The sequence below is a fragment of the Notolabrus celidotus genome, chromosome 1, assembly GCF_009762535.1.
Source record: "Notolabrus celidotus isolate fNotCel1 chromosome 1, fNotCel1.pri, whole genome shotgun sequence".
Lineage (NCBI taxonomy): Eukaryota > Metazoa > Chordata > Actinopteri > Labriformes > Labridae > Notolabrus > Notolabrus celidotus.
Window position 1 is genome coordinate 41,155,017 of NC_048272.1, and position 12,380 is coordinate 41,167,396.

General features: G+C 42.9%; 1 protein-coding gene across 1 annotated transcript; it reads right to left on the reverse strand.

Moving 5' to 3' along the window:
• Positions 1 to 9,954: 9,954 nt before the first annotated feature.
• Positions 9,955 to 11,943, reverse strand: LOC117812245. Its single transcript, XM_034682942.1, has 5 exons — positions 11,476 to 11,943; positions 11,062 to 11,382; positions 10,678 to 10,975; positions 10,395 to 10,575; positions 9,955 to 10,306 (listed from the first exon to the last, which is right to left on the reverse strand). Exons 1-5 carry the CDS (start codon positions 11,941 to 11,943, stop codon positions 9,955 to 9,957), a joined length of 1,620 nt encoding a protein of 539 aa, XP_034538833.1.
• Between the last annotated feature and the right edge of the window lie 437 nt (positions 11,944 to 12,380).

Here is a 12,380-nt window from a genome sequence, read left to right on the forward strand (position 1 = left end):
TGGGGAGGAAGGGGGAGGAAGCAGAAGGAGAGGACAAAGGTAAAATAAGGGCCCAGTAGAGGGAGAATTCGTTGTTTATGAAATGTTTAATGTATTTGTTTAGTTTATAGTTATTTGAGTTGCATTCATCAGTTTTGGTTATTTCTTGTTATTTGTTCATTAAATTCTTTGTTATTAATTTACAGTGCTTTTGTTATGCTTTAAAACAATAAACTAACTTAATATAGATTGTTTATAAATCAATTATTTCATTACAAAATAGAGTTTTTATCAATAATGAATGATGCGCGTGAATGATGAACGATGCGCGTGAATGATGAACGATGTGCGTGTGCAAATGATGAATGATGTGCACGCGCCAATGATGAATGATGTGTGCGCGCGAATGATGAATGATGTGTGCGCGCCAATGATGAATGATGTGCACGCGCCAATGATGAATGATGTGTGCGCGCCAATGATGAATGATCTGCACGCGCCAATGATGAATGATGTGTGCGCGCCAATGATGAATGATGTGTGCGCGCCAATGATGAATGATGTGCGCGCGCCAATGATGAATGATGTGCGCGCGCCAATGATGAATGATGTGCGCGCGCCAATGATGAATGATCTGCACGCGCCAATGATGAATGATGTGTGCGCGCCAATGATGAATGATGTGCGCTCCAATGATGAATGATGTGCGCGCGCCAATGATGAATGATGCAGGCGCCAATGATGAATGATGTACGCGCGCCAGTGATGAATGATGTGCGCTCAAATGATGAATGATGTGTGCTGAAATGATGAATGATGCGCCCTAGAATAATGAATGATGAACGCGAGCGAACGATACGCGCACGAGAATGATGAACGATGAGTAGAGGGATTTTTCTGTAATGCAAAGTGTGTTGTTTCATTGTTGTTTACATTTTGAATGTAATTGTTTAATTTATAGTTATTTCAGTTGTATTCATCAATTATTTGTTCAATAGATTGTTTATTAATTTACAGTGCTTTTGTTCTGTTTTGAAAAAACAAATTAACTTTATTCAGATTTTTCTTTAATTAAATCATTTCATTGCAAAATAAACAGTATTTAACAGGTTCAAAAAAGTACATAGGTAGAACATGAGACGCTCAAATGAATTAATTATTTTTGTATGGTCATATTGTGTTATTTTAAATGTTGAAAACAGGGTGTATGACCATTTCCACGCACAGGTCTGCATTTATCAATTTGAGCGTGGGTGGAGGATACGCTCAAATCCCACGCCAGGTCTCACTTCGTGTACGCAAGTTTTCATGTCAGTGTGGAGCACGGTGCAGCAAAGAAAATCTGTCTGTTGGCCAAACTTCTGTCTTTTTGATAAATACTATTGTCAGTGTGCTAATATATTATAATAATTATATATTATATTAATTATATATTATATTATATTATATTACCCAATTGTAATTTTGTTCCAACAGGAAGCCTGCTCTGAAGAGGAGGTTAACGCTCTGGGAACCTTGGAGGCTGAGGGCAGGCCAGGGATGCTGCATCTACTAACAGCAACTGGACAGCACCTCATTTTAAGGAGCTGACATTTTATTTAAGGATCATTTTGAGGGGAGGGGTAAATTACAGAGGCGGAGGTGGTGGGGAGGAAGGGGGAGGAAGGGGGAGGAAGCAGAAGGAGAGGACAAATGTAAGGGAGAGGGGAAGGACAGGGGGAGGGATAAAATAAGGGCGCAGTAGAGGGAGAATTCGTTGTTTTTTAAAATGTTTAATGTATTTGTTTAGTTTATAGTTATTTGAGTTGCATTCATCAGTTTTGGTTATTTCTTTTTATTTCTTCAATAAATTATTTTGTATTAATTTACAGTGCTTTTGTTATGCTTTAAAATAACAAACTAACTTAATATAGGTTGTTTTTAAATCAATTATTTCATTACAAAATAGACAGTTTTTAACAATGATGAACGATGCGCACAAATGATGAACGATGTGCGTGTGCCAATGATAAACTTTACGCGTACGCGAATGATGAAAGATAAGCGCGTGAATGATGAACGCGAGCGAACGATACGCGCACACGAGAATGATGAACGATGAGTAGAGGGATTTTTCTGTAATGCAAAGTGTGTTGTTTCATTGTTGTTTACATTTTGAATGTAATTGTTTCATTTATAGTTATTTCAGTTGTATTCATCAGTTATTTGTTCAATAGATTGTTTATTAATTTACAGTGCTTTTGTTCTGTTTTGAAAAAACAAATTAACTTTATTCAGATTTTTCTTTAATGAAATCATTTCATTGCAAAATAAACAGTATTTAACAGGTTCAAAAAAGTACATAGGTAGAACATGAGACGCTCAAATGAATGAATTATTTTTGTATGGTCATATTGTGTTATTTTAAATGTTGAAAACAGGGTGTATGACCATTTCCACGCACAGGTCTGCATTTATCAATTTGAGCGTGGGTGGAGGATACGCTCAAATCCCACGCCAGGTCTCACTTCGTGTACGCAAGTTTTCATGTCAGTGTGGAGCACGGTGCAGCAAAGAAAATCTGACTGTTGGCCAAACTTCTGTCTTTTTGATAAATACTATTGTCAGTGTGCTAATATATTACATTAATTATATATTATATTATATTATATTATATTATATTATATTATATTATATATTATATTATATTATATTACCCAATTGTAATTTTGTTCCAACAGGAAGCCTGCTTTGAAGAGGAGGTTAACGCTCTGGGAACCATGGAGGCTGAGGGCAGGCCAGGGATGCTGCATCTACTGACAGCAACTGGACAGCACCTCATTTTAAGGAACTGACATTTTATTTAAGGATCATTTTGAGGGGAGGGGTAAATTACAGAGGTGGAGGTGGTGGGGAGGAAGGGGGAGGAAGCAGAAGGAGAGGACAAATGTAAGGGAGAGGGGAAGGACAGGGGCGAGGAATAAAATAAGGGCCCAGTAGAGGGAGAATTCGTTGTTTATGAAATGTTTAATGTATTTGTTTAGTTTATAGTTATTTGAGTTGCATTCATCAGTTTTGGTTATTTCTTGTTATTTGTTCAATAAATTCTTTGTAATTAATCTACAGTGCTTTTGTTATGCTTTAAAATAACAAACTAACTTAATATAGATTGTTTTTAAATCAATTATTTCATTACAAAATAGACAGTTTTTAACAATGATGAACGATGTGTGCACAAATGATGAACGATGTGCGTGTGCCAATGATAAACTTTACGCGTACGCGAATGATGAAAGATAAGCGCGTGAATGATGAGCGCGAGCGAACGATACGCGCACACGAGAATGATGAACGATGAGTAGAGGGATTTTTCTCTAATGCAAAGTGTGTTGTTTCATTGTTGTTTACATTTTGAATGTAATTGTTTCATTTATAGTTATTTCAGTTGTATTCATCAGTTATTTGTTCAATAGATTGTTTATTAATTTACAGTGCTTTTGTTATGTTTTGAAAAAACAAATGAACTTTATTCAGATTTTTCTTGAATTAAATCATTTCATTGCAAAATAAACAGTATTTAACAGGTTCAAAAAAGTACATAGGTAGAACATGAGACGCTCAAATGAATGAATTATTTTTGTATGGTCATATTGTGTTATTTTAAATGTTGAAAACGGGGTGTATGACCATTTCCACGCACAGGTCTGCATTTATCAATTTGAGCGTGGGTGGAGGATACGCTCAAATCCCACGCCAGGTCTCACTTTGTGTACGCAAGTTTTCATGTCAGTGTGGAGCACGGTGCAGCAAAGAAAATCTGTCTGTGGCTGAGAATCAGCTCATAACAGTGCAGTGCATTTTCAGACAGACAGACGGAGGTTCACAGATTCATGTTTAGATCGTAAGACTAGATATGATACCTAATATGTATTTTATTTTTCACTCTATCCATCCTGTGAAACGTTTTTGAAATGACATTGAGCAGCGTGAGCTGTCAGCTGATTTCTTCCTTTAACAAATAAGTGTTTTCTTTATTGATTTACTTTAAAAATCTACGAAGCTTTCAGTATCAATACTCCTGTGTGCACAGAGAACTCTCTATAGAAAATATTGTTGGTGATTTAAACAGAAAGATGTGATTGATGACAGGACTTACCATGAAGACGATTGTTTTACTCCTGATTATTTTATTGAATGGATGGTCTGTGTGTGTGTGTGTGTGTGTGTGTGTGTGTGTGTGTGTGTCAGCTGACCATTTAAGAATAAAAACATTCATTCATATGAGATCAAAACCTGTCAGCACGTCCTGAGTTATTAATAATTAATGTAACACTCCAGTTTGACTCGTGCGTAATTGCACACTAGCGATTTCTTGCAGAGGCTGTGTGTCACAAAATGACCACAGTTGGAGTTAATAACAATTGGTAGGTTAAACAGTGTGCGGTCGACGATATTAAATATTTTCCATCTACCCCATCGGACACGGCGCAGGTTGGTCTTTTTAATAAAAGAATTCCTTTTATTAAAGTGTCGTATCACGGCTGAATAAGTTTGTTTTTTATCAAGGGATTTTTAAATCAAATGTTTAAACTTCAGCTGGAGTTTAGATTTCAAAGCCATGCTGCTGCAATGACTTTCATCCAGACATGGTTTCTCTGACTCCCTTTAATGCCTCTTTTCTGGCTGATAATCAACACAGTTATATGTTTCTACCTCCGTTGCTTTGGTGTCGATCTCCAGATCAGACATGTTTCCTGTTATTTGGCCTTAGAGCGTCCCTCCATGTCCCTCCATTCTATCTGATAAATAGATAAGGTAAGTTATTGCATGATAAAAATTGCACCAGGTGATTTAAAAACAGACATACACAGTATGAAGAGCAGTGGGATTCAGATGGATACAGTAGTTATTTGTGAATGTGCCAAGTCACATAGTAACTTCCATGTAGTGGAATGAAAGATGAGAACAGATGATTAAGGGACACAGCAGTGCTGGTGTTAAACAGTCTGATTGCAGATGGGATGAAGGACCTGCGGTAGCGCTCCGTTCTGCAGGGTGGGAGTCTAATATATCTAACCTCCTCTATGGAGTCCAGAGGACAGCCCAGGACAGAACTGGCCCTCCTGACCAGTCTGTTAAGTCTTTTCCTGTCCCTGTCTGTGCTCCCTGCTCCCCAGCAGACCACTGCATAGAAGAAAGCAGACGCTACCACAGTGTCATAAAATGTCCGTAACAGAGTCCTGCACACTCCGAAGGACCTCAGTCTTCTCAGCAGGTGCAGACGACTTTGGCCCTTCTTGTACAGGACGTCGGTGCTGTGTGACCAGTCCAGTTTATTGTTGAGGTGAACACCCAGGTATTTGAAGGTCTCCCCCCTCTCGATGTCCAACCCCTGGATGTTCACCGCTGCAGTCCGGTGTGTTTTCCAGCTGAAGTCGATCACCATCTCCTTGGTCTTGCTGGTGTTGAGCTGAAGGTGGTTTAGCTCACACCAGTTGACAAAGTCCACGATGACCTCCCTGTACTCCAGCTCGTCCCCCTCAGACACACACCCGACGATGGCTGTGTCATCGGAGAACTTCTGGAGGTGACAGCTCCCAGAGTTGTAGCTGAAGTCTGAGGTGTACAGAGTGAAGAGGAAGGGGGAGAGCACTGTCCCCTGTGGTGCTCCTGTGCTGCAGAAACTGTATGATTAACCCCCCAATGAGTGAATTAAGAAGCCTAACACATTGAAATGCTTACCAGCTGTAATAATCCTGTCCACTCTTTTCGGCAAGCTTCATCCTCCGGTGACATATGCAGCATGTAGCTTTTCTCAGGATGTTTTTTTTTTTTTTCTGAAGATATTTAATAAGCTTTAATGTTTTTCTTGACGAGCTTCCTTCAAAAATAAGTTTCCTGATTCCAGTTGGGCAAATAAAGCGGTCTTTGACTGTCAACAGCATAATTCCAACAGTAGCTTATCTTTGAATTCAGCTTAAATAATGTATGTAAGTAGCATACACATAATTAACCAATAATAGTGTGATCCCATTATGATTCATAAAGCACTACATATCAGATTCCCATATAACATTATTTTATTTTGAAGGCCATGGAGAGAAAAAAAACACAGAAGATGTTTCTGTGACAGTCTAGGATTGTGGGTAATGCAGTTCATTTCCCAGAGATCATGATTAAACTACGTTTAAAACGAGGTTGATATAATACAAACTTATAATATAATCATATTTTATTACAGTAGCTTTTGGTGAGCCTACACTCGGTGGAGAAATGTCTTCATCAGTAAGCACTAGGGGTGACCCCACATAGTCGAATATTGGACGATTCGTTCTAACGAGCCTTAGTCAACTGCCAATCTCATAGTGGAATATTTGCATATGAAACGTGGATCATTCCATTCAAACCATGGGGGTGCTCAATGTCTAATTTTACATTATTTTCCTGTAAAATAGTGTCTCATATATCCTATTTTAATATAAATATAGACTTATTTAATGTCATTCTGAGAACAGCTCTTGAAGTGTTAAATCTCCTTAAAGTGGTAATTAAATCTCCCCTGGTAATTAAAGGTGGACTCTCCCATTTAGCGGGACCTGTGTAGCAGACGTACCTCAGCTTGTCTTTAAATCTTTCTACATTCATAGCAGCTCAAAATGTCAGGAAATAAAACTTCAGTTGATCCTAAAAACTAGTGATGAAGATGAGGAGCAGCTTCATGAAGAGGGCTGTGAGATCAAGGATGCAAGAAATTGCCAAGAAACTGAACATTTCCTACAACGATGTGTACTACTCCCTTCAGAGAACAGCACAAACAGGCTCTAACCAGAGCAGAAAGAGAAGTGGGAGGCCCCGGTGCACAACAGTACAAGAAGACAAGTACAGTAGAGTCTCTAGTTTGAGAAATAGACGCCTCACAGGTCCTGAACTGGCAGCTTCATTAAATGGTACCCGCAAAAAGCCAGTGTCAACGTCTACAGTGAAGAGGCGACTCCGGGATGCTGGCCTTCTAGGCAGAGTGGCAAAGAAAAAGCCATATCTGAGACTGGCCAATAAAAGGAAAAGATTAATATGGGTAAAAGAACACAGACATTGGACAGAGGAAGATTGGAAAAAAGTGTTATGGACAGACAAATCAAAGTTTCAGGTGTTTGGATCACACAGAAGAAGATTAGTGAGACGCAGAACAAGTGAAAAGGTGCTGGAAGAGTGCCTGACGCCATCTGTTAAGCATGTTGGAGGTCATGTGATGGTCTGGGGCTGCTTTGGTGCAGGTAAAGTGGGAGATTTGTACAAGATAAAAGGGATTTTGAATAATGAAGGCTATCACTCAATTTTGCAACACTATGCCATTCCCTGTGGACAGCGCTTGATTAGAGCCAATTTCCTCCTACAACAGGACAATGACCCAAAGCACACCTCCAAATTATGCAAGAACTATTTAGGGAAGAAGCAGGCAGCTGGTATTGTTCCTGTGCTGATAAAAATATGAAGAAGTGTCGTACAACTCAGGATAACCACAGACAGCCACGATCAGTCTCTCCTCCATTTTCAGAATGAATGAAATTCGACGGGTCCGCCTCATTTCATAGGCTGATCTGCACGCTGATTGGCCATCGCATTCGAATGATTCGCTTGAGTTCAGATATTTCAACTGTGGCGAATCATTTGTGCGAATGAATTCGCATCTTTCGCTCGAATGAATTCGCATCTTCCGCGCAAAAGATGCGCGTCATTCGCGCGAAAGATGCGCGTCATTCGTGTTGCCGAATACTCGCGATACGCGCCGCCAGACCTCTACTCGCGTCTCTGCATTTACTTTACATGTAATTCATTCGCGCGAATGATTCTATTCGCGTTTGGTGTGAACGCACCATAAGTCTCTGGAGAGGAAAACCACCTTTCCTCCAGGGGGTCATCGCGGAGGTATTTTATCCGCTCTTGGTGCCTCATTTTCAGCCACATCAGTCCGGATCTGGCCCCTCCAGCCTGGATGAAATTTTTTTTTGTTTTCCTCTCTCTCCCTGCCTGGAGGTACACTGACCACAGTCTGACTTGCCAGGGAACCCCTGATGCCTGGACGACCATTTATGAAAGTATTTTTCACGCCCCTGGCATCCAACACCTCCTTTATGGACACCTTTTCCACTTGGGAAACTTGCTCCAGCCTGAAAATCAGCACACTCATTGTACATGCTCACAGTTCTGCCCTTTATCTGGAAGCATGTATGAGATATTGAAGAAAAGGGGACTTGAGGCCTTTTACTTCATTTTCGGCTACTATGTGGTGGAAACGCTTCTCTTTGGGTCTCACGAGGCCCCTGTCGTCCCGAGAGACCCCAAACTCGACGCAGTGCATGTCCTGGAGCCCACCATGGACATACTCACAGTCCAGCCTCCCCGCTCGAGCCGTTTTTCGTACAATACGAGAGGGCTTGACCTCTCCTCCCAGATACCTCCTTCAGGTTGCCCTTTGCCACTTGCCCCTGTAGTCACTGCATCATTGTCTCTCTGGCATCTGAAACAACAGTTTCTTCCGGGGTTATGGGGCGCTTTAGTTAGCCTCCACGCAACGTCAAGGCAGCGCCCATGTGGAGGTTATTTTTATTTTTATTTTTTTTTGTTACTTTTTTTTTTTCTTTTGGTTTTGTAACTTGTTTTTTTTTTGTTATGTTACTTTTTTTTTTTTTTTTTTTTTTTTTTTAAACAATTATAACACATTCTAAATACACGAACAATATTAAAAAACACTATGAAAACCAGAACACGATTAATTAACACTGAAAACAAGAACAAGATTAAATAACACTTTGAAAACAAGAACAAGATTAAATAACACTTTGAAAACAAGAACAAGATTAAATAACACTTTGAAAACAAGAACAAGAATATAACAACTGAACACAAAGAACTGATTTAGAAAAATAATAAACTATGTCTGTAGGGGAAACAAAGACAAAGTACATATTGAGCTCACTCAATTTTGACCGGGGCATTGTGTTAATTACAGTCGTTTAAATTACCGTCAGCACCTCCTCCTCCTCCTCTTCCTCCTCCTCCTCCTCCGTTCCTTTGGTTGAGGATGGTCGGGGCCTTTTCATGCTGCTTGGACCAGGAGTGGCAGGGGCAGGGGCAGGGGCAGTGGCAGTGGAAGGGGCTGTGGCAGGGGTTGTGGCGAGGGTTTTCTTGTCCTGCCTCACAGCCAGGCAGACAAACATTTCCCTCATTTCTTTGGCACGGGTGAGGTTTTTGTGCAGGGCGTAAAATCGCTCCTGCGTGGCCACATCGTGGCACATGAAGTTTGAGATGTTGCACCTCACCTTGGCATCATTGGTCTCAAAGTTCTGAAAACAGAAGATCAGCCATGGGTCAGTATGGACTGTATCTGCTCTGTGGAAAACAAGTTCCAGGTGTTTGCAATACTCACGTAGGTGGCGACTGCCGTCCTGATGTCCAGGAGGCTGGGGGCTCCTGGCAGGCCCATCTCGGTCCACGCCCTCCTGAAGTAGCAGACCATATCCTTGGCCTGCCCCCGGCCCAAGGTATTAAAAAAGTACCCATTTAGGGCAACAGCCCTCTTTCTGAGATGCAGCCAGCGCTTAAACCATGCATATTCTTCTGCCTGAAGATAAATCTGGGTGAGTCCGTATTTTCTGACAGTCTTGTGTTCCATGACCTGCGAGAGACAGAGACGACAGAACAGGCAGGAAAGTGAATGGACTGAACCCTCACTGAACACTCACGTTTATCAGGTAGCCTGCCTCATCATCGCCCAGGGCCTCTTTGACCTCCTTCACCCTCATGCTGATCAATACTCCCGTTCTATGGCCATAGATTGACAGGAGGTAGGCCGCCAAGTACCCAAAAAAACGGTACCTCGTTTTCGGGTCCTTAGGCGGGGCCTTTTTCCACTCCATCTGAACGGGAGAGAGAGAGAGAGAGAGAGAGAGAGAGAGAGAGAGAGAGAGAGAGAGAGAGAGAGAGAGAGAGAGCCTTTTAGCCGTCAGCACAGTGATGGATGTACGTGTGATTGCCTCCAAACACAGCCTTACCCAACAGTGATGGAATTTTGGCCTTGGCCAGCCTCTGGCAGGTGGCCAGGGACTCTTTGGCCACCAGCCTTCCCTGTTTATCTTGTTTAATCAGGGTCTGGTGGCCCAGGACAGTCCTGCTCACGTCCTTGTAAATTTTCTTTAGGTCTCTGAAGATGAGGATCGAGCAACTCGCTCCCAGGCGGCAGTACTGTGGCGGGGTATCTCTGAAGTATTCCATGAAGGAAATTGCATGGCCCAGATACAGTATAACTGTGGGTGGGGCCCATCCAAATTTTCGGAGGACAGCCGGGTATCTGTGAAAAGACAAGTTTGGATTGAGTCCGCATCATTCTTGTGTTCCGAGTACTCGGTTACTTGTTTCAAAGTTCGACAAACACTTACGCCTTCAAGTGCTTTGTGTTGAGCAGGAATTCCCATGTCCAAAAATTTGTCTGCTCCCACCCCACCATCATATACTTAATGAACGCTCTGGCTCTGCTGGCCTTGCTCACTGCATTTTGTTGCATCTTATCTGTGCCCTCAGGGCAGAAGATAAATGTAGAGTAATCCTCAAGGTAGCTTTCTGTGAAGACACAACAAAGATGGGATGAGTGTTTAGAGTGGCGTGACACACCTGCACACACACCTGCACACACACCTGCACACACAATGTGTTCTTTCTCACCCATTGAGGAAGGGAATGAGATATTTCTCATTCTGGATGCTTTACTTTTGCCCCCAAAGATTTTTAAGAGTGAGTTATGAATGGCCTGCTCTGATGGCCTCTTTTTTGTGCTTTGGGCTTCACTTGCCCTCCTCTTGGGGCTTTTGGCCACTGATTTAAGGCCCTTCCAGCCTGTCGCCGCCACGGTCTCTGGGCCTTGGCTTGTTGACGTATGTTTTTTGGGGCTTTGGCCCTTCAAGGTTTGCTCTGCCACAATGTTTTCGATGGCCGCCCTTACGCCCTCGCTCTGGCCCTCCTCCTGAAACAAAAAACACACAACATTGTTATCAGGAAGTATGCGCAACAATTGTTCCATCACCGATTAACCAAAACCATATCCTTCACCTCGCTCCAGCTCTCCTCAAAGGCACAAGCTGCAGGCGTGGCCTCCTCCTCCTCAACCCGCAGATGCTCTTCCTCCTGCTGCTGCTGCCCCTGCTCATCCTCCTCCACCTCAACTGCTAAGTGTTTTAATTTCTTGGCTCTTTTTTGGCCAGGAAGAGCCGGGACACTTGCCCCCTGGGGTGTAGGCCCTTGCTTTTGTGGTGGGGTGTGCCCTGTCGCACCTGCCGGGTCCTGCTGTGGTGGTGGTGGTGGTGGTGGAGGTGGGATGTCCACAGACGCCCCTGCCTGCTGCGGTGCAGGTCCCGGCTCCCCTGCCTGGTGCTGTGGTTAGCAAGACAAAACGAAACCGCAAATTCATTTGCATGAATTTGAATGATGTGAATCAATTTGGACTTGTACTTTTGATTCACTCACCCTGAGGAGCTTTAATTCCGTCCGCAAGTCCAGGACCTCCCGCTTCAGCTCGGCCAACTGCTGCCGCACGTGTACACAGGCCGGGTCCTGGCACCCGTCTTCTCCCTCATGGGGATCCTCCTCCAGGTCGAGTCGGCTCAGCATCGGGGGGTTTGGGCATGATGCCCGCAGTGCTGCCAACTGCTGGATAGCTGTGTGCCTCTTCAGAGCCTTAAGGCTGGACTTTATATGCCGCTGTGTCACATCTTTGTGTCCACAAATGTGTTTTTCAAGGTGCAACACTGTGGCGTTGCACAATTGAATTGGGCAAGTGCCCCCACCCAGGTGGATCCTTCCTGTGGCCAGCAGGTTGAGGATTGCTCTTTCTTTTCCATTCTTTAGGAGATGAATCTCCCTGAGGTGTTTCGACACGCACTGGAGTAATTTCCCGCAGATGGGGCAATCCCCCTCAGTTTTCGTCTTTGACATCTTTAAAAGAAAATTTGCACATGTAGTCATTCATGTATGACAGGTGCAGTACCACATAGTGCACCTGTAAATGTCAATATTCAAATATTACTTACTGTCCGTGTCTTGAGTTAAACAGTGTGATCGTTGCTAGCACCTCCCGTTGGTACACCCCCAGTGGTGGTTAACCTGTGAAACACATGTCAATAGACAGTTACACACCAGCAACCAAGACACCACAGGTCCTCCATGCAGCGAGAGGAGAGTTTAAGGGTCACCACACTGCTTATTCAACTTCAAAAACCAGCTACTTGGACTACCCCTGAATGGGTAATAATGAGCTACTTTTTGGGACTGAAAAGTAGCGCAAAGTGTCACTGTCATCAGAGGTGAACCCGCGAGCTGGAGGAACCATCCACCCGAACACTGGCTAAGAGCCAGCCAGCGGGAGCCCTCCA

Bases quoted from the DNA above. Each gene is read 5' to 3' on its own strand.
- LOC117812245 (XM_034682942.1), bottom strand. From the start codon at position 11,943: ATGTCAAAGACGAAAACTGAGGGGGATTGCCCCATCTGCGGGAAATTA. The intron at 10,576-10,677 runs GTGAGAAAGAAC...GTGTCTTCACAG, and splicing joins CTCATTCCCTTCCTCAATGG to AAAGCTACCTTGAGGATTAC. The intron at 10,307-10,394 runs GTAAGTGTTTGT...GTCTTTTCACAG, and splicing joins AACACAAAGCACTTGAAGGC to ATACCCGGCTGTCCTCCGAA.